This window comes from Apis laboriosa, unplaced genomic scaffold, assembly GCF_014066325.1.
Source record: "Apis laboriosa isolate Shangri-la unplaced genomic scaffold, ASM1406632v1 scaffold71_cov137, whole genome shotgun sequence".
Lineage (NCBI taxonomy): Eukaryota > Metazoa > Arthropoda > Insecta > Hymenoptera > Apidae > Apis > Apis laboriosa.
The window spans coordinates 352567-368300 of NW_025224229.1; the positions used below are offsets into that span (position 1 = coordinate 352567).

Consider the following 15734-nt stretch of genomic DNA (forward strand, 5'->3'; position numbering starts at 1 on the left):
GTAATTATATGAATAAATTTATTTACTTAATAGCAAATATTTGTTTGTAATATATAAAATAATAATTCATAATTTCATTTTTTGCAAAATGTAAAAGGCAATTGATGATCAATTGAATGGTTCTTATGATTACAAAAATCAATGATAAATCTTATGATTAGAAAAATTTCTTCTGTGGAAAAAATAGACAAAAATAATATAGATAATATATAAAGAAAAACATTATTCAAAATGATAATTTGATAGATTAATTTATATGGATGAAAGTCTTTAGTCTGTATCTATATATCCAATGGAATGATTATGATGAGATAAAAGATGATGCTAAGAATGGAGCTAACACATGGAAATTTTGGGTGCATGGTTGGGTGCTACATGGCATATTGTTGTGTTTTATATTTATTTACAAGAGAAATAAATAATAAAATGGTGAATATGAATATGAATGAAAATGAAAATGAAAATATATATTATTAATAAGTAGTTTTATAAGAAAGTTTGAACGATATTGATAGTGTCAAGGCTGCTTCAGAAGATCTTTTCAATTTCATTGAAATTTAACTTATTGGCTATTTATAATAATAAATGGTCAGTCAATTATAAATAAAATGTATGTAAAGTTTAAACAAATTGCATGAACTAGTACATTAATAATACAGCATTTTTTAAAATAAAAATTGTTGTAGAATGCCAAGAATATGAAACTATACAGTTTTATTCAAGATCTAAATTTTATTGTAGAATATTTTCTTTCTTGCAAATTTCGCAGAATTATTAAATTATATATTTAAATTTTAAGATTATAAATAAATTTATTAATATATTAATAAATAATTTTATTAATACATTGATCTATTTAATTTATTAATAATAAATAATAGGTAAAGAAAAAGAATAAATATATAAATAAACATACACATTACAAATTATAATTAATTATAATTAGAGTTATAAAATTAATTAAAATAAAGAAAAAAGAGAAAAAAATCTAGTGAAAAAAACTTGGGTTTTTTGAGGATATAAAAAAAATATAAATTAATTTAATTTATTACAAGAAACAAAAATTTAAATTTTATTAGATTAATTTAATATATATGATATTATTCAAAAAATAGTTTAAATAGACAGATAGAAATATAGACAATTTTTTCATGCTCTTAGAATTTACAACTGTTGTTTATAAATGAATTATTATGAATTATTGCACTTAATATAATCATTTGATTGTACAAAAATATGTGCAATAGAATTTTATTTATATGAACATATTAGAGGACAAACATAACTAAACTGTTTATATAATAGGAATCCATCTTATTCCTCCACCAATTATAATTTTTCGTGCAATTAATAGTAGTTCACATTCATATAAAAAGACAAAACATGTTCACAAAACGTTTTCTTTAAATGATTAAATATTATAAATTTAAAAATAATTTTGAAATTAATTTATTTTGTATTATAGATATAATGTACTATTTCTAATTATATTATATTAGAAAAATATTGTTCATATAAATGAAATTCCATATGTATGTGTACAAAGATTATATATAATAATTAAGTAAATTATTAATGTAAATTTTGTTTTAATTAGATTACCTAGGGCATCGGATGCACCGGTTGTAAGCGGTGGATCCATTTTCTCCTGGGGTACAAAATTTAAATATACTGGTAGAACAGAAAAAGAGGTATTAGAAGAAACGGGTCCACTTCGGAAAGAAGAACCACCTATACAGCGATGTCAAACTACGTGTCTTAGAAGAAAAGCTAGTAGTGTGCCAGCAACCCCTAGTACTCCTAGTCAAGATCTTGTTGAAATAAGTTAGTATCTTTTCTTTATATCTACATATTACAGTTAAGATTAACATGCATTATTTTATAATCATAATATTATTTAGTAAATATAAAATAATTAGATTGAGATAAATGAAATACAAATCGTATGAATCAATAGTTATATATTTATAAATAGTTTAATAATATATTATAAATAGTTTTTTAAAATACATATAAATATATATGTAATACAGTATCAGTATATCTGTAAAATTTTATTTTATTTCTTTCGCTATACTGTAAATATCTTACCTTCATGTACATAAAAGTTAAAGAATATAAAATTATTTTAAATCGAATTATTTGATACATGTTTAAATACGTTATTTTATTTCTTGAAACTTCAAATGAAAATTTTGATTCCTATAAAATGATGTTCAGAATTGCAGAGTTAAAACATTATACTATTCTCTTTATCATTAAAATTGATACAATTTTTTTTAAAAGAATTTTCATAGGAAGAAAATATATGATGTCATATTATTATTACTAATATTATTATTGCTAATATTATTATTGCTAATAATAATAAGCAAACGAATTCCACAGGAGAAAAATACGTGAATTTTCTCATTGCTATTACTAATAAATAGAAGCATATCAATAATATTTGTATTTATTTGTATTTATCTCAATCTAATTATTTTACATTTATTAAATAATATTATGATTATAAAATAATACATGTTAATCTTAATTATATGTAATCTTAACTATACGTGACAGGATGCGATGCGTCTCTTTGGCAGAAGGTCATGCCTTTATTTAGTAGTAGTAATAATAATAAAACAATAAAGAAAGTCATGTATTTTTTTCCTTTGGAAATTCGTTACAAAAAAATTAAGCCATTTTTAATGGAAAAGAAGATAATCTACTGTTCTCGTTCGACAATTTTTTAAATTTTGAATTAATTATGTGTCATATTCGAATATTATTCGAATATTCGATATTATTTCCTTTTTTTCCTTTCATTTTTAATAATGTTAGAATATAGAATATGTTAATAATGTTACAATTGAGTCCGATAACAAAAACTTATCTGAAAATAAAAACTTATGAATTTCTTTTTTTTTATTCACTTTTATTCATTGGAGGATTAATTCTAAAGGCTAAAATAAGTATAAAAGTTGATATACAAAAATATCTATTGAAACTTATTTATTAAATTATAAAAAAAAAAATTTCGTTGGATGAAATAAAATGGAAATAAGAGTGGGACAATTCTATCTCTAGTCACACCATTATTTTACTTTATTTTTGTCTTTATCTCTATATAACACGAGCTAAAATTATAATCTAATAAAAAATCTCAATTTAAATTTTTGTAAACTTTTGTGTTTTGGCCTCTATAATTGATATTTCAAAGTAAATATATACAATATATATATTCAATAAACATATAATGAGATAATAACTTGAAAATTTCTTTTAAAATTTGAGTTATTGTGATTCGTCTATATTAAAATATAATATAATATAATATAATATAATATTATATATATATAATATAATATTAATAAATTTTAAATTTATAGGATATTCCAGTTTGCCACGTAGCTGTCATAGCGCAGGTTTAGACGGTGCGGGAATGTTAGAAGGTAGTACTGGCGTTCCATTCAGTTCGCCTTATTGTCCAGATAATACTTTGCCATTGCTAGAACCTGTTTCGGAGGACCAAGAAATTCATAGCAGAAGAAACAATGGTTAGTGATATTCTTATCTTTCTCTAATATATTTATATAGAATTTTCGTTTCATCGTTTTTATAGATTTTTATCTAATTGAATTTTTATGCTGATTCGAGACGCATGGCTTATAATGTATATCAACAGATTTTTTTTAATTCTATTTTTTTATTAATTCATTTTTTTACGTTAATTCTCATAGAATAATACGCATTTTATTTATATAAATAGCGATTTTACTATTCTCTTGATCTTCTATTCGGTGTAAATACGGATTTTAAATATTTTATAACATCTTTATATATTGTAATATATTACTTTTTTTTCTTACTGTTTAATCTATTTTTAATGCTGATTAATTTTTATCTGAGCATATATTTTATCAAAACTATGCTTGCATATATGCACAAACAAAGAATTTTATTTTTCACAATTCAAAGAAATTTATTCTCTATTATTAATTTATTCTTATATTGTACATATTATTTATAAAGGAACCATGCGTCACGGAATGCACTTATAACATGCATGTGTAAATAAGTATGATAATATGTTTCAGATTGAAAAGTTTATTTTTTTATTAAAATATTATTGTAGTTTGTAATTGGGTAATCACAATACACAAGAAACCGTAATATAATTCAATTGATAAATATTTATTCATTATTAAATAATTACATTTGTTGTTATAAATGTTGATTGCATGAATACAATTGTTTCTGATATATTTTCAAGGAATCGGTATTGCACGAGTGTTTTTATCTGGGTGAAAGGTTCCAAACACAAAATTGATTGATACATATATTTTAAAATATATTTTTATCACGTTTTCTTTTTTATTTTAATCGAGAATTTAAGCAAAATATTTCATATACTAATAAAATAATATGTAGTTTATTATCATTTAATTATTATACTTTCTTTAAATGAATTTTAAATACTAAATTATTTAATATACATATTTGTATTATTATTTCTCTTTACTTAATTCTTAATGATTTTTTTCTATTTTATTTTATAAATGTTTTATTTATTACTCATAATATTCAAAAAAATTATAATAAAATTTTATTTATTAATAAAAGTAAAAGGAAGCTACTGATAATATAATAAACAAAAATATTATTTTAAAAAATTATTTATTATTTATATTTTACAATTTGTAAATAATGTAATAATGCAGATTTAATTTAAATAGGTTATTCTTTATTAATCTTAAATCTTTTAATATATTTACATATTATTTCTTTCTATAAATTTTATTATTTTTTTATTTTCTTTATTTTTTTCATATAGAATTTTCAATTTTTTTATCATGTTAAAAGGGCCTTGCATCCAGAGATATTCAATATTTGATTTATTTGATTTCGTTTAACATAAATATAAAAGAAGAATATAAAAGAAATTGTATTAATAAATATTTCGTAATTTACAAATAGAAAAATGTAAAAGCGTAAAAAAAACAATGCATAATAGTTCCTGGATAAATGGTTACATTTTTCTTCTTCAGAAATTTTATTATTATTTTTATATCATCAAAAGTAAATTTTTTAATCTTGAATAATTGATGATAATTGAAAATATTAAATTTTAATCGATTATTATTTAATTAGACAACGTGTTAAACTTTTTAAATTTTATTTGGATTTTAATTTCATTTTTTAATTATTATTTGGATTATTATTAATCCATGCTATTATATACATATTTCAAAAATAATTTATACATCAAAATTCTAAATTATTATATTATTAATGGATTATTAACAAAACTGAAACAATATAATTATAATGCAATTATTAATTATGAAGATTAGAGATGCCAACTTTTCTAAAATTTATTATTTTTTAAAATCTTTTTTTATTTTATTATAAAAGAATGTAAAAGAAAATTTCGTCATAGCTAGATTACTTAAAATATCTTTAAATCGGTGATCTAACAAAAAATCAGAGATCAATTTAAAAAACTTTTTGCAAAATTGAAATTCAAAATCAAATCTCCAAGTTCAAGGTCAAATATTGAAATTTAAAGTTAAATTTGTTTTTATTTCATCATATTTTATTTATCATCAAAGTATTAAAAAAATCATTCATTTGTAATATAATTATATTTTTGAATAATGATATTAAAGTTTTATTAATTTTTAAATTTTATTTATAATATTTAATTTGTAATATTATTTTATAATTTATAATATGTAATTTGTATAATGTAATTTACATTTTTCGTAGACAGATAAATTGTAAATACATGCTATTAACGAAATGATAAGAAATAAATTAGCTAGTGAAATATATCATTTATTTTAAAAAATAAGGCAATATAGAAAGAAAAATTGCATGTTCAAACTTTAGATAACATATAAAATTATGAATAAGGGAATTTCATATTGAAAATGTCTAGAATATTCATAATTTCTCATAAATATAAATGAAATAAAAATATAATTTATAATTGAGATTTATAATTGAATAATTACTATAATAATTACTCGTTTATGAAATCATAATCTCTTATTCTTCATAATTATTTTTTTTAACTTTGAATTGATAATATATCAAAATTATGAATATAAAAATATAATAATAATATAATAATAAAAATATAAAGAAAATAAATTATATACATCTATTTGAATATTATTCGTTTTAATTCCTTTAAATCCTTTATAAATATAACAGTTTTTGATATTATTCAATTTATATTGATAATAATTCAGTAATTGAAATGATTTTACAATTATAGAATTTTAAAATTTATGTTTAGTATTTTTAATTTGTATTGATCATTATAACGATTAATTCAATTCACTTGAAAAAAATTGAATGTTTCGAGGTTTAATATTGGAGAATATTATATCTTTTTTTATTTATACTAGGTTTTTTTTTTTTTACTAATCATTAGACAATTATTGATCAATCTTTCTAGGACTTAGAAAAAATTCAAGGAAATTCGAGTATGTTGTATAATAACGTGCAACTTAATAAATTTTTAAGTTTTTAATCTAGAGAAGCAAAAGAAAGTGCTAGTTAATTGAGAAAATATAATGAATATGGAAACTAATCGTGTTTATCGATTATTAGATTGCGATCGCGTGCTTAGCTTCGCAAGTAATCTGAGTTTCAAAAAACATGCTAATCTTCAGAAAAATTTTGTTTGCTGTACAAATTTTTATCTATCTGGCTCGTAGTTGCAGAAAATAATGCATTTAAAATGATTTATAGGATTGATGATTTTATTTAATTATAATATTTGGATGGAAAAAGAAATAATAATGAGAAAAAATATTAAATCCTTAATTTTCTTTTATAGACATCATATTTGTATATGATTTATTATAAAAAATCATATTATAATATTTGAAAAGATTATAAATTGTTTTTATGCAATGTTGATCATTGGTACATAATGTATTATATTTAAAATTAATAAGTTTCAAATCACTTACGCATGAAAGAACATATTTATTTGAAATCAGTTATACTAAAAAAATTTTTAAATGGACGTGTAAATACTTTTATCCAGGATTGAACGAAACTCTAAACTTTTATAAATAAAAGTTATATGATGAACTTTTAACTTTTGAATCATTTATTGTTTCAAGTTAAATTTATACATTAATATTTTAATTTTGTTGTAGATATTCCATTTATAAAAGTTTTGAATTATTAATAAAAGTTCTGAAGCATAATATATTTATTATAGATATTTTTTTTTACATTATAAAATATAAAATTAAATAAATTAAATTTTATTAAATAAATTATTCCTTTAATAATTATATAATAAAAGAAAAATATGGATGAGTAAACATATTGTATTTTTTATATAATTATATCATTATATTTTTTAAAAATAAAAATGAAAAAAAAGACATAAGTTCAATATTCATTTAATTTTACAAATAATATATTATTATATAAATAGAATTTCATGAATGAATCCAACAGTTTCATCTTCGAATCCACTTATCAATTTATTTGTCACAATTTCACTTTTTGAAAACAAAATAAACAATTCTATTGAATTAAAACTTTTTTCCATTTCATAAGAAATAGAAATTTCTTGTTTATATGAAAATGAAAATATATAGAATAAAAATTTCAATGAATAAATATCAAATTAATTTTATAATTATTTTAGAAAATATAATAGTTAATAATTAAAAAATTACTATTATTATCCAATTAGATTAAAAATTTCAACCGTTTTATTTTATGTCAAATTTTATTCAATTTGTTTTTGATTTATAGTTCAATGAAATTTTATAAACAAATTTAACAAATGTTTCCTTTCTCCTGTTAAATAAACTTAATCGTGATCAATTATTCGGGAATTACTGTATTTTAATTAAAAATATTTGTGTGAGGCTTCATTATGTTAAACAAAATATCCTTATCTCAGCATTTTCCATTCCTTAAATTTAGTTTATTTTTATTTTATAATTTTAGGGAATTCATGTTTATAGAATGTAGAATTGCTATATACTTAATATTAAAAAATAAAATTGATTAAATAAAATTGATTAGAGATAGATATTTTAAATTTTAATTTCTTAAAGAATATTTTTTTAATAATATTTTTATATCAATAATATAATTTAGTTGAATTTCATTATAACAAGATTTATATTCATAGAATATAAATAAATTCATAGAATATTTTTGATCTAATTTACTAGAAAGATAAAAATGAAAATATTCTTTAATAATTAAATATATATTTTATTATTTTTAAAACTTTATATTTCTTAATTTTGAAATTAAATTGTTATTAATTGATTAAAACGCATAAATATCAAATTTTAACAATTGGCTAATTTTTTAATATGAAAGATTATATATACAAAATTATATATACAAGTATCGAACGAAAATTGTATATTATTATTCAATATTCATTTATTAATATATTAAAGAAAAAAGAAAAAGATATTTATTTGAGGAAATTCATAACTTATAACTATAACTCGCATATTTAATGAATTACTTTGGTTTATATATAATTTACATTACTATAATTTTAAATGAAAATGAAATACTTTTGGTATAATAATTTTTTATATATAATAATTTAATCTAAAGTTTCGAATATTGTTGCGGGAAAGCTGATCGAAATGAAATTCATTAATATCATATATGGATAGATGTGCTAATAAGACAAATCTAGGAAAGTTTATATTATAATAAAAAAGAAGAATAAATCACAATAATTTGTTTTAGATTTTTCAAAAGAAATTTTATCAAAATTTATCAATAGATTTATCCAATTACTTGTTAATATTTCAATCTTTGTGATCTAATATCAAATTCACTTTGATTCGTTTTTTTTTCTAATGTTTTTAATTTTTTTATATTTTAATATAACTTAGAAATATTAGAGATATTTCAAGATTATAATAATATATATAAATTATTAAATATGCAAAGTAACTAATCATCAGTTTTTTAAATAAACGTATATATGTATATAAAAAACGAAATTAATCAATTAAAATCAACGCTTCTTTGGCTTTTTAGATCGTTGATTTGTCTTTTCTTTTTTTTTTTCTGTTCGTTTAGCAGTAGACGAAAATGATACGCATGTGAGAGCCACCCACAACACCACCACTACCACCACTACCACCACCACCATCACTTTCAACACCACCACAAATCGTACGAAAGTTAGAATGAAATGTCCTAAGAACACGCTGAACCGACCTCAACCATTGTACAGTCAAAAAATAGTGATAGGCTCGGAGGAATTACTCGGGCGTGACATCGATAACGTCGTCAGGCAGCGTATAAATACCTTCGAAAAGAGTCCGAAGGTTGTCAGATCGACCGCCTTGATAATAAAGAGTTCTAAAATATCGGCGGAGTCATTGAAAGCTGGTAAAGAGATCGCGAACGAGACTTACGTATTCCCGACACCCGATTCGGGAACGATTATCACAACAGTGATAGATGACGGTCCGTTCGATTCTAACACCGTCGGTAAGATCTTGCGCAGGTCCAACGAGCAGGTAAGCATGCTCGTTCGTCAGGAGAATGAGGTTGAATGTCGCGGCATCGGAACCATGACGAAAACGGCAAACGGTTACATTGCATCGGAAACAACTGACGTCGAAGACGTTAAAAACGAAGTCGAAGCCACAAAACGACAGGAAAGGACAGGTAAATTAGGCGATGAGTTTCTCCTTCATTCACACTAAATAATAACACATATGTACAGATTGTCTCATTTGATTTTAATATCTCGATTTTTTTAGTATTATGGTTTGTAATGAAAAATATTTCATACAAAATTTGAATAATGTTAAGGACAATATATTATGATATTATTATGTTTTTTCGTGAATGGATGCGTAAAAATCGCGTAAAAGTCAATTTTGTTTTTCTAAATAGAATTAAATATTTTTTGATGTATTAATACAAAAAATTTGTGTACAAAAAATATTAAAAATTATTAACTTAAAAAATATTTCAATTTGAATTTTGTAAAACTTATTTTATATTTTCTGTATTTTACTTACCATTCATGCAAAAAATTTTAAAATTTATATTGAAATATTTCCTAAATAAATAATTTTTAATCATAATATTTTTTTGTAGAATGTTGATTTGCATTGATTATCTATTAAAAAATATATAATACTATTTAAAAAACGAAGTTGACTCTCATATGACCTTTATACATTCAAAAAAAAATTAATAACAAAATATGCATATCTTGACAGAATTCAACTTTTATTTGAAACATTTTTCCTTAATAAGAATAATAATAGGAGTAATAATTGAAAAACCAAAATATCAAAATGAGATGGGACATCTTATATACGCGAAAATTCTCCTTCCATTTTTATCGCTATATATCTTCTCCTTATTTAATCGTTCATCCAGTAAATATTATTTATTGTTTATTGCGTCAATATACACATATAGTATTGAATTTTCTTTTCTTTTGTGTTGCTTTTTTTTGCATAACATTAATATATTTGAAAAGGCATGATCCTTTTTACGATAAGTTTTTTTTTACAACATTGCACTGCATGTTTGTAGATTTAGTCAGTGATTTCATCTAGAGGTACGTAAATAACGTGTTATCAAATATTCTTAACCAATTGTAAAACTAATTAAAAAATTATATATAATTAATTAAAATTATATTATAATTAATATTTTACACTTGTTAATATTTCTTTATAAGAATATTACAATTAGTTTTTGTTTTATGCTCTGTTTCTCATAATCATTATATTATTTTTGTTGCAATAATTTATTAAATTATCATATTTCTTCAGATTTTATATTTTTTTCGTATATCAAATTATTTATAATCGCAATAAAATTTTCAATTAGAGATATTTTGACATATATATGTATGTATTTGTTATATTTATAATATACAGATACATATAATATATAATAAAAGTTGAAATTCGTGATATAAATGACTATGAAGTATTAAACGTAATATATTCTATTTGAAATATTTTTTTAAAATAATTAATAATATTTTGAAGATAATTGAATTTGAAGATTTAAATAACATATCCAATAAATAATCATAGATAAAAGATTATTCTATATATGAAATTAAATAAAAAATATATAATTTCTTTGCATAAGACTGTATTTCTAAAAAAAAATCGAATTTGAAAATTTAACAAGTATTTAACATGTTTGAATCCAATTTTTTTTTTAATATAGTCAAATAAAGAATTTTAATAATTCTTTAATTTATCAAATTAATATTTTTATATAATTATATTTATTTAATTTAACATTTTTTTTATATATTTATTTTGCTTTTAGCATGTAGAATGATTTCTTTCAATTATTTATTCAATTAAATATTCAATTAAAAACAAGTTTAGGTATTTATTTAATAAGTTTCTAAATTTGATTCTCAAAAATTTTTTATTTCCAATAAAATTTTGTTTTTTTTTTCTATCTTTAAAATTCCAAGTATTTCTAAAATCTCTTTAACTTAATGTATCGCAAATTTTAAGCGAAGTTGATAAAAAATTTAAAACATATTTTTATAAGGAATATATTTTTAAATGGAAATAAAAATAAAGAATATAAAAATTTTTAAAGACTTTGTTTTTTAATTATTAACAATTAAGAATAAAATAAAAATATCTTTGAATATATGAAAGAAAGTTAATAAAAAATACTCTTAAAAATATAAAATACTCTTAAAAAATTTTTTTTTTTAATTTTTAAAAAATTTTTAATTATTTATAACTATAAAAAAGCATCAATCGATTTTTTTATTCTTTATATTTCGTATTTTATCTTATAGATGTACTATTTAAATTTTTTATTTTTTAATTTCCTATACGTACACTCTATATCAATGTATTGATATAGAGTAATTTGTAATATAATAGTATTGTAGTATGCATATATATTATATAATATATTATAATATATAAGATATGTAAACTATAACAAATTGTTTTGAATCTGTAACTAATATTAATTTGCTCTTTTCCTATTATTAACTAGAATAGAAGGATAAGTATTCTGCAAAAAAAATTGGGTGAGAGAAAATCACGAAAAAATAAGTATTATTCATATAAATATATTTTTAATTCATTCTTATATAACATTTATTTGTGGAAAAAATAATTAAAAATAAGGGATTGACAGACAAATCGAAGTGTTTTTAATTATTAAATGACATTTACTTATGTGAAAAATGAAAAAGTAAATAAACTAAAATTGGTAGGCAAATTCAATAGTGTGAAATAGTATTGAAATAATAATATATAGTCATACAATAATCGAATAGAAAATAGAATAGGGACCTTTTCGTCAGATAAAAAGTAGAATAGATATTAGTTAAGAAATCAAAAGAAATATTATCTTTAATTAAAATATTCTATTTAGTTTTTTTTTATTTTTGAAAATTTGTTGAAATATTTATATATCATTTAATTTTTTCAAATCTTAAAATGTTAGATAGAACAATTGAAATTTTTGACTCGAAAGATAATCGAATTTTCCGAATTTTGAATTTCTATAATTTGAAAATCTCTATAAAATTAAAAATTATTTCCAATAAAATTTTATTAATTTTGACACATTAAAAATTTCAGAACAATAAAAAAATAAAATTTATAATCAATTTTATATATTCTATAGATTTAAAACAGAATTGTATTACGCAGCAACGAAGTTTTGACATCTAATATTAACAATAAGATTTAATCTTTAAATAAAGTTATCGATTTTATCTATTAATTTAAAGATTTACACGTACGTAAGATTACATTAGTACGTAATTTTGTCTTAATATATAATATTATTCTCTATATATAATATTATTGTCTCATTATATAATATTTCCATCAAGGAAATCATTATATAATTTTTTCATCATTATCAATTTTCTACTTGTCATTTAATTTTATAGAATTTATAGGGTTAAAATAAGATGTTTTCTTTTGGTATCATTATATGGTCCATCACTAAATAAATTCACATTTGATCTCCTTATTCGCCTATATTAGAAAGAAGATTTTATATGTAATATACACATGTGTAATAAATGTTGTACGCTTTATTTCACTTTTCTATTATTATATACACGCAATCATGATATGTTTATAATTATTTTTTAAATTATTCGTTAATTCAAAGGATATTTCCAATAGAAATTATTTTGTTTCGCAGAAGATATAATTTGATATAAATAATTTTTTTTTATCAAAACTTTATTTTTTTAAATGATATTTTTTAATAGATTAATAAATAAAATTTATTATTCTTTAAATAGAATAGAAATATAAGAATAAAAATAGAAATAAAAATATAGTTTTGTAAAAAAACTAATTTTTGAAATATTTTAATTCTATTTTGTAAAATTTATCATATGACATAATAAAATTTTACAAATTTAGATATAGATAGATAAAATATTTTCTAAATAAATTACTTTTTACTATATATATATAATAGTTAATATTTAATAATTTAATAATTTTTTATAGAATATAATAAATTGTATCAATTCATGCTTTAATATTAAAAAATAATATTAAAAAATCAAAATTGATCTTCATATGTCCATTATATTTCTTATGAATAAAATTACTTATATCAAATTACATCCTATATGAAAATATATTCTTGAAATAACGAATAATTTGAAAAATGATTGTATCTAAATGCCCAAATGAAATTTATATATGAATATAATACAATCATATCTAATAATGACATATTGTATGATATTAAATTATTCGATATAAATATAATGTTAATATACAGAATGTTAATATATTTATAAAATATATTTTGCAGGCTTCTAAAAACTAAAATAAATATAAAAGTTAATAGAAAAGTCTCGATTGAAGTTTATTTATTAATTTATAAGCAATTAAAGTTTGTATTAATGACTATAAATAAAATGAAGTTGTATTTCTATCATACAGATATCTCTCTTTATCTTCATCTCGTTTCATTTAATATAAATTTCAATTATAAATAATAATTTATTAATAATAATAAATAATAATAAAATAATAATAATTAATTAATAATAATAATTAATATAAATAATAATAAATAAGTCTCAATCGATATTTTTTTTATATCAATTTTTGTATTTATTTATATATATTCTCTAGAATCGATCTTTCAAAATGTTCCAAGAATATATTAACATCCTGTAAATTAGTAATTAAAAATCAGCATAATTTGTTTATTTTTCGTATATAATAAAATACATAAATTATAGAATCATGTTTTGACTTCATATATACATATATAATATATTCATTATTCATAATATAATCATCATTAAAAGTATCGGGGAATTTTTGTTTCAGTCGGTCAGCATGAAGGTGCAATTAACGACTATTACTTTAGAGATTCTTTTGATCATTCGTCATCAGAAAGTCACCTATTGGATACATCTGGAAAACCACACAGTCGTTCGGTGACGCCTGTACCGAAAATGCAAAAACTTCAAAACGTAAAAGAATTTCATCAACAACAACAACAGCAACAATTGCAGCAAACTGGTCGACGTTCAAAATCAAGGCATAAGAGTCTTCGAATCACGAGGTTTTTCATTCCAGCTTTCATGCTCACGATCACAGTTTTGTTTACTGTGATCGTTTTGGTATTTGAGACAGACACAACGCTTTTTAATAATTTGCGTAAGACGCCAGAAATGGTGGCCTTAAAGAATCAATACTATGTCCCCATCAAGGAGTTCTTGAGGACAAAGCTCGGCCTATTTTGATGTGACGCGATGATGACCAGGCTGAGGTCGCCCTTTGTCGCTAAGTAACTTCCTTCAGTGCCAAGTCAAGAAGGTGATCGAGAAGCAAGAGTATTGTATTTCTTTCTCATGTTCTTTCTTTTTAGATATATGAATTTACATGCAAGAAAACGAATTGTTTTTGTTAAGTTTTCTTCATTTGTTTTTATTCTGAATGTAGTATATCAAATTGATACAATGAATTTGATTTACACATATTATTTCAAATTGGCATTTGAAGTTTTTGAAATACTTATTTCGAAAATCAGTATTGTTTGTTATCTTGTGTATATAATAATTTACTTTGGTATATGATTTATATACATGATTTATGTTTTTATAACCTCAAATATATTAATATATCTAATATAATAAACTATTCTTATTATTTTATTTACAGTAATTTAATCTAAAATTTCAAATATTGCGAGAATGGCTAATTTTGCTGAAATTTTTATAGTGTCTTGATAGATTTAAGAAAATATACTACAGAAAAAAAAGATGCGATCCGATTTTTTGAAAACTTCTAAAAAGGAATGACTTGTTCTTATTTCGGCCTCTATAATGACTGCCAAATTCACTCTAATCAGATCATATTTGTTCCATTATTTTTTTTTTATACATACATACATACATATATATATGTTAAAAGTATTTTATTTGGAATTATGTGAATTATTTAGAAATGTGAATCATGTGTATAAACTAAAGTAAATTATTAAATACGTAAAACATTTTCTAAATAAGTATTATTATGGGATTAAGGTTATGTCCTAATACAAAAGTGTTCCAATATTTCGCTAACATTGCAGCTACCTTTACCAAGGATCACACAAGATAAAAAAAATCGTTAACTTCAAATACCAAATTGAATATTTTGAATCATGACTCAAAACTCGATATAAATATGTCTCTGAAAAACTGTTATCTGCGATAAAAAAAGTACCTC

General features: G+C 20.5%; 2 protein-coding genes across 4 annotated transcripts in view; one reads left to right on the forward strand and one right to left on the reverse strand.

Moving 5' to 3' along the window:
- LOC122719289 (FERM domain-containing protein 5) overlaps positions 1–15117 on the forward strand; it is a 62949-nt gene extending 47832 nt beyond the window's left edge. Inside the window, exons 8-11 of one of the 3 annotated variants that reach the window (XM_043944983.1) lie at positions 1598–1824; positions 3375–3542; positions 9085–9681; positions 14349–15117. In XM_043944983.1, the coding sequence (XP_043800918.1) occupies positions 1598–1824; positions 3375–3542; positions 9085–9681; positions 14349–14767 (1411 nt within the window). In that variant the 3' untranslated portion in view covers positions 14768–15117. The remainder of the gene's footprint in view (positions 1–1597; positions 1825–3374; positions 3543–9084; positions 9682–14348) is intronic. The other 2 variants (XM_043944984.1, XM_043944985.1) reach the window with 2 other exon arrangements.
- Positions 1–15734, reverse strand: part of LOC122719290 (glucose-6-phosphate 1-epimerase) — a 112863-nt gene that overhangs the window by 80583 nt on the left and 16546 nt on the right. The gene's annotated exons all lie outside the window — the stretch shown is intronic.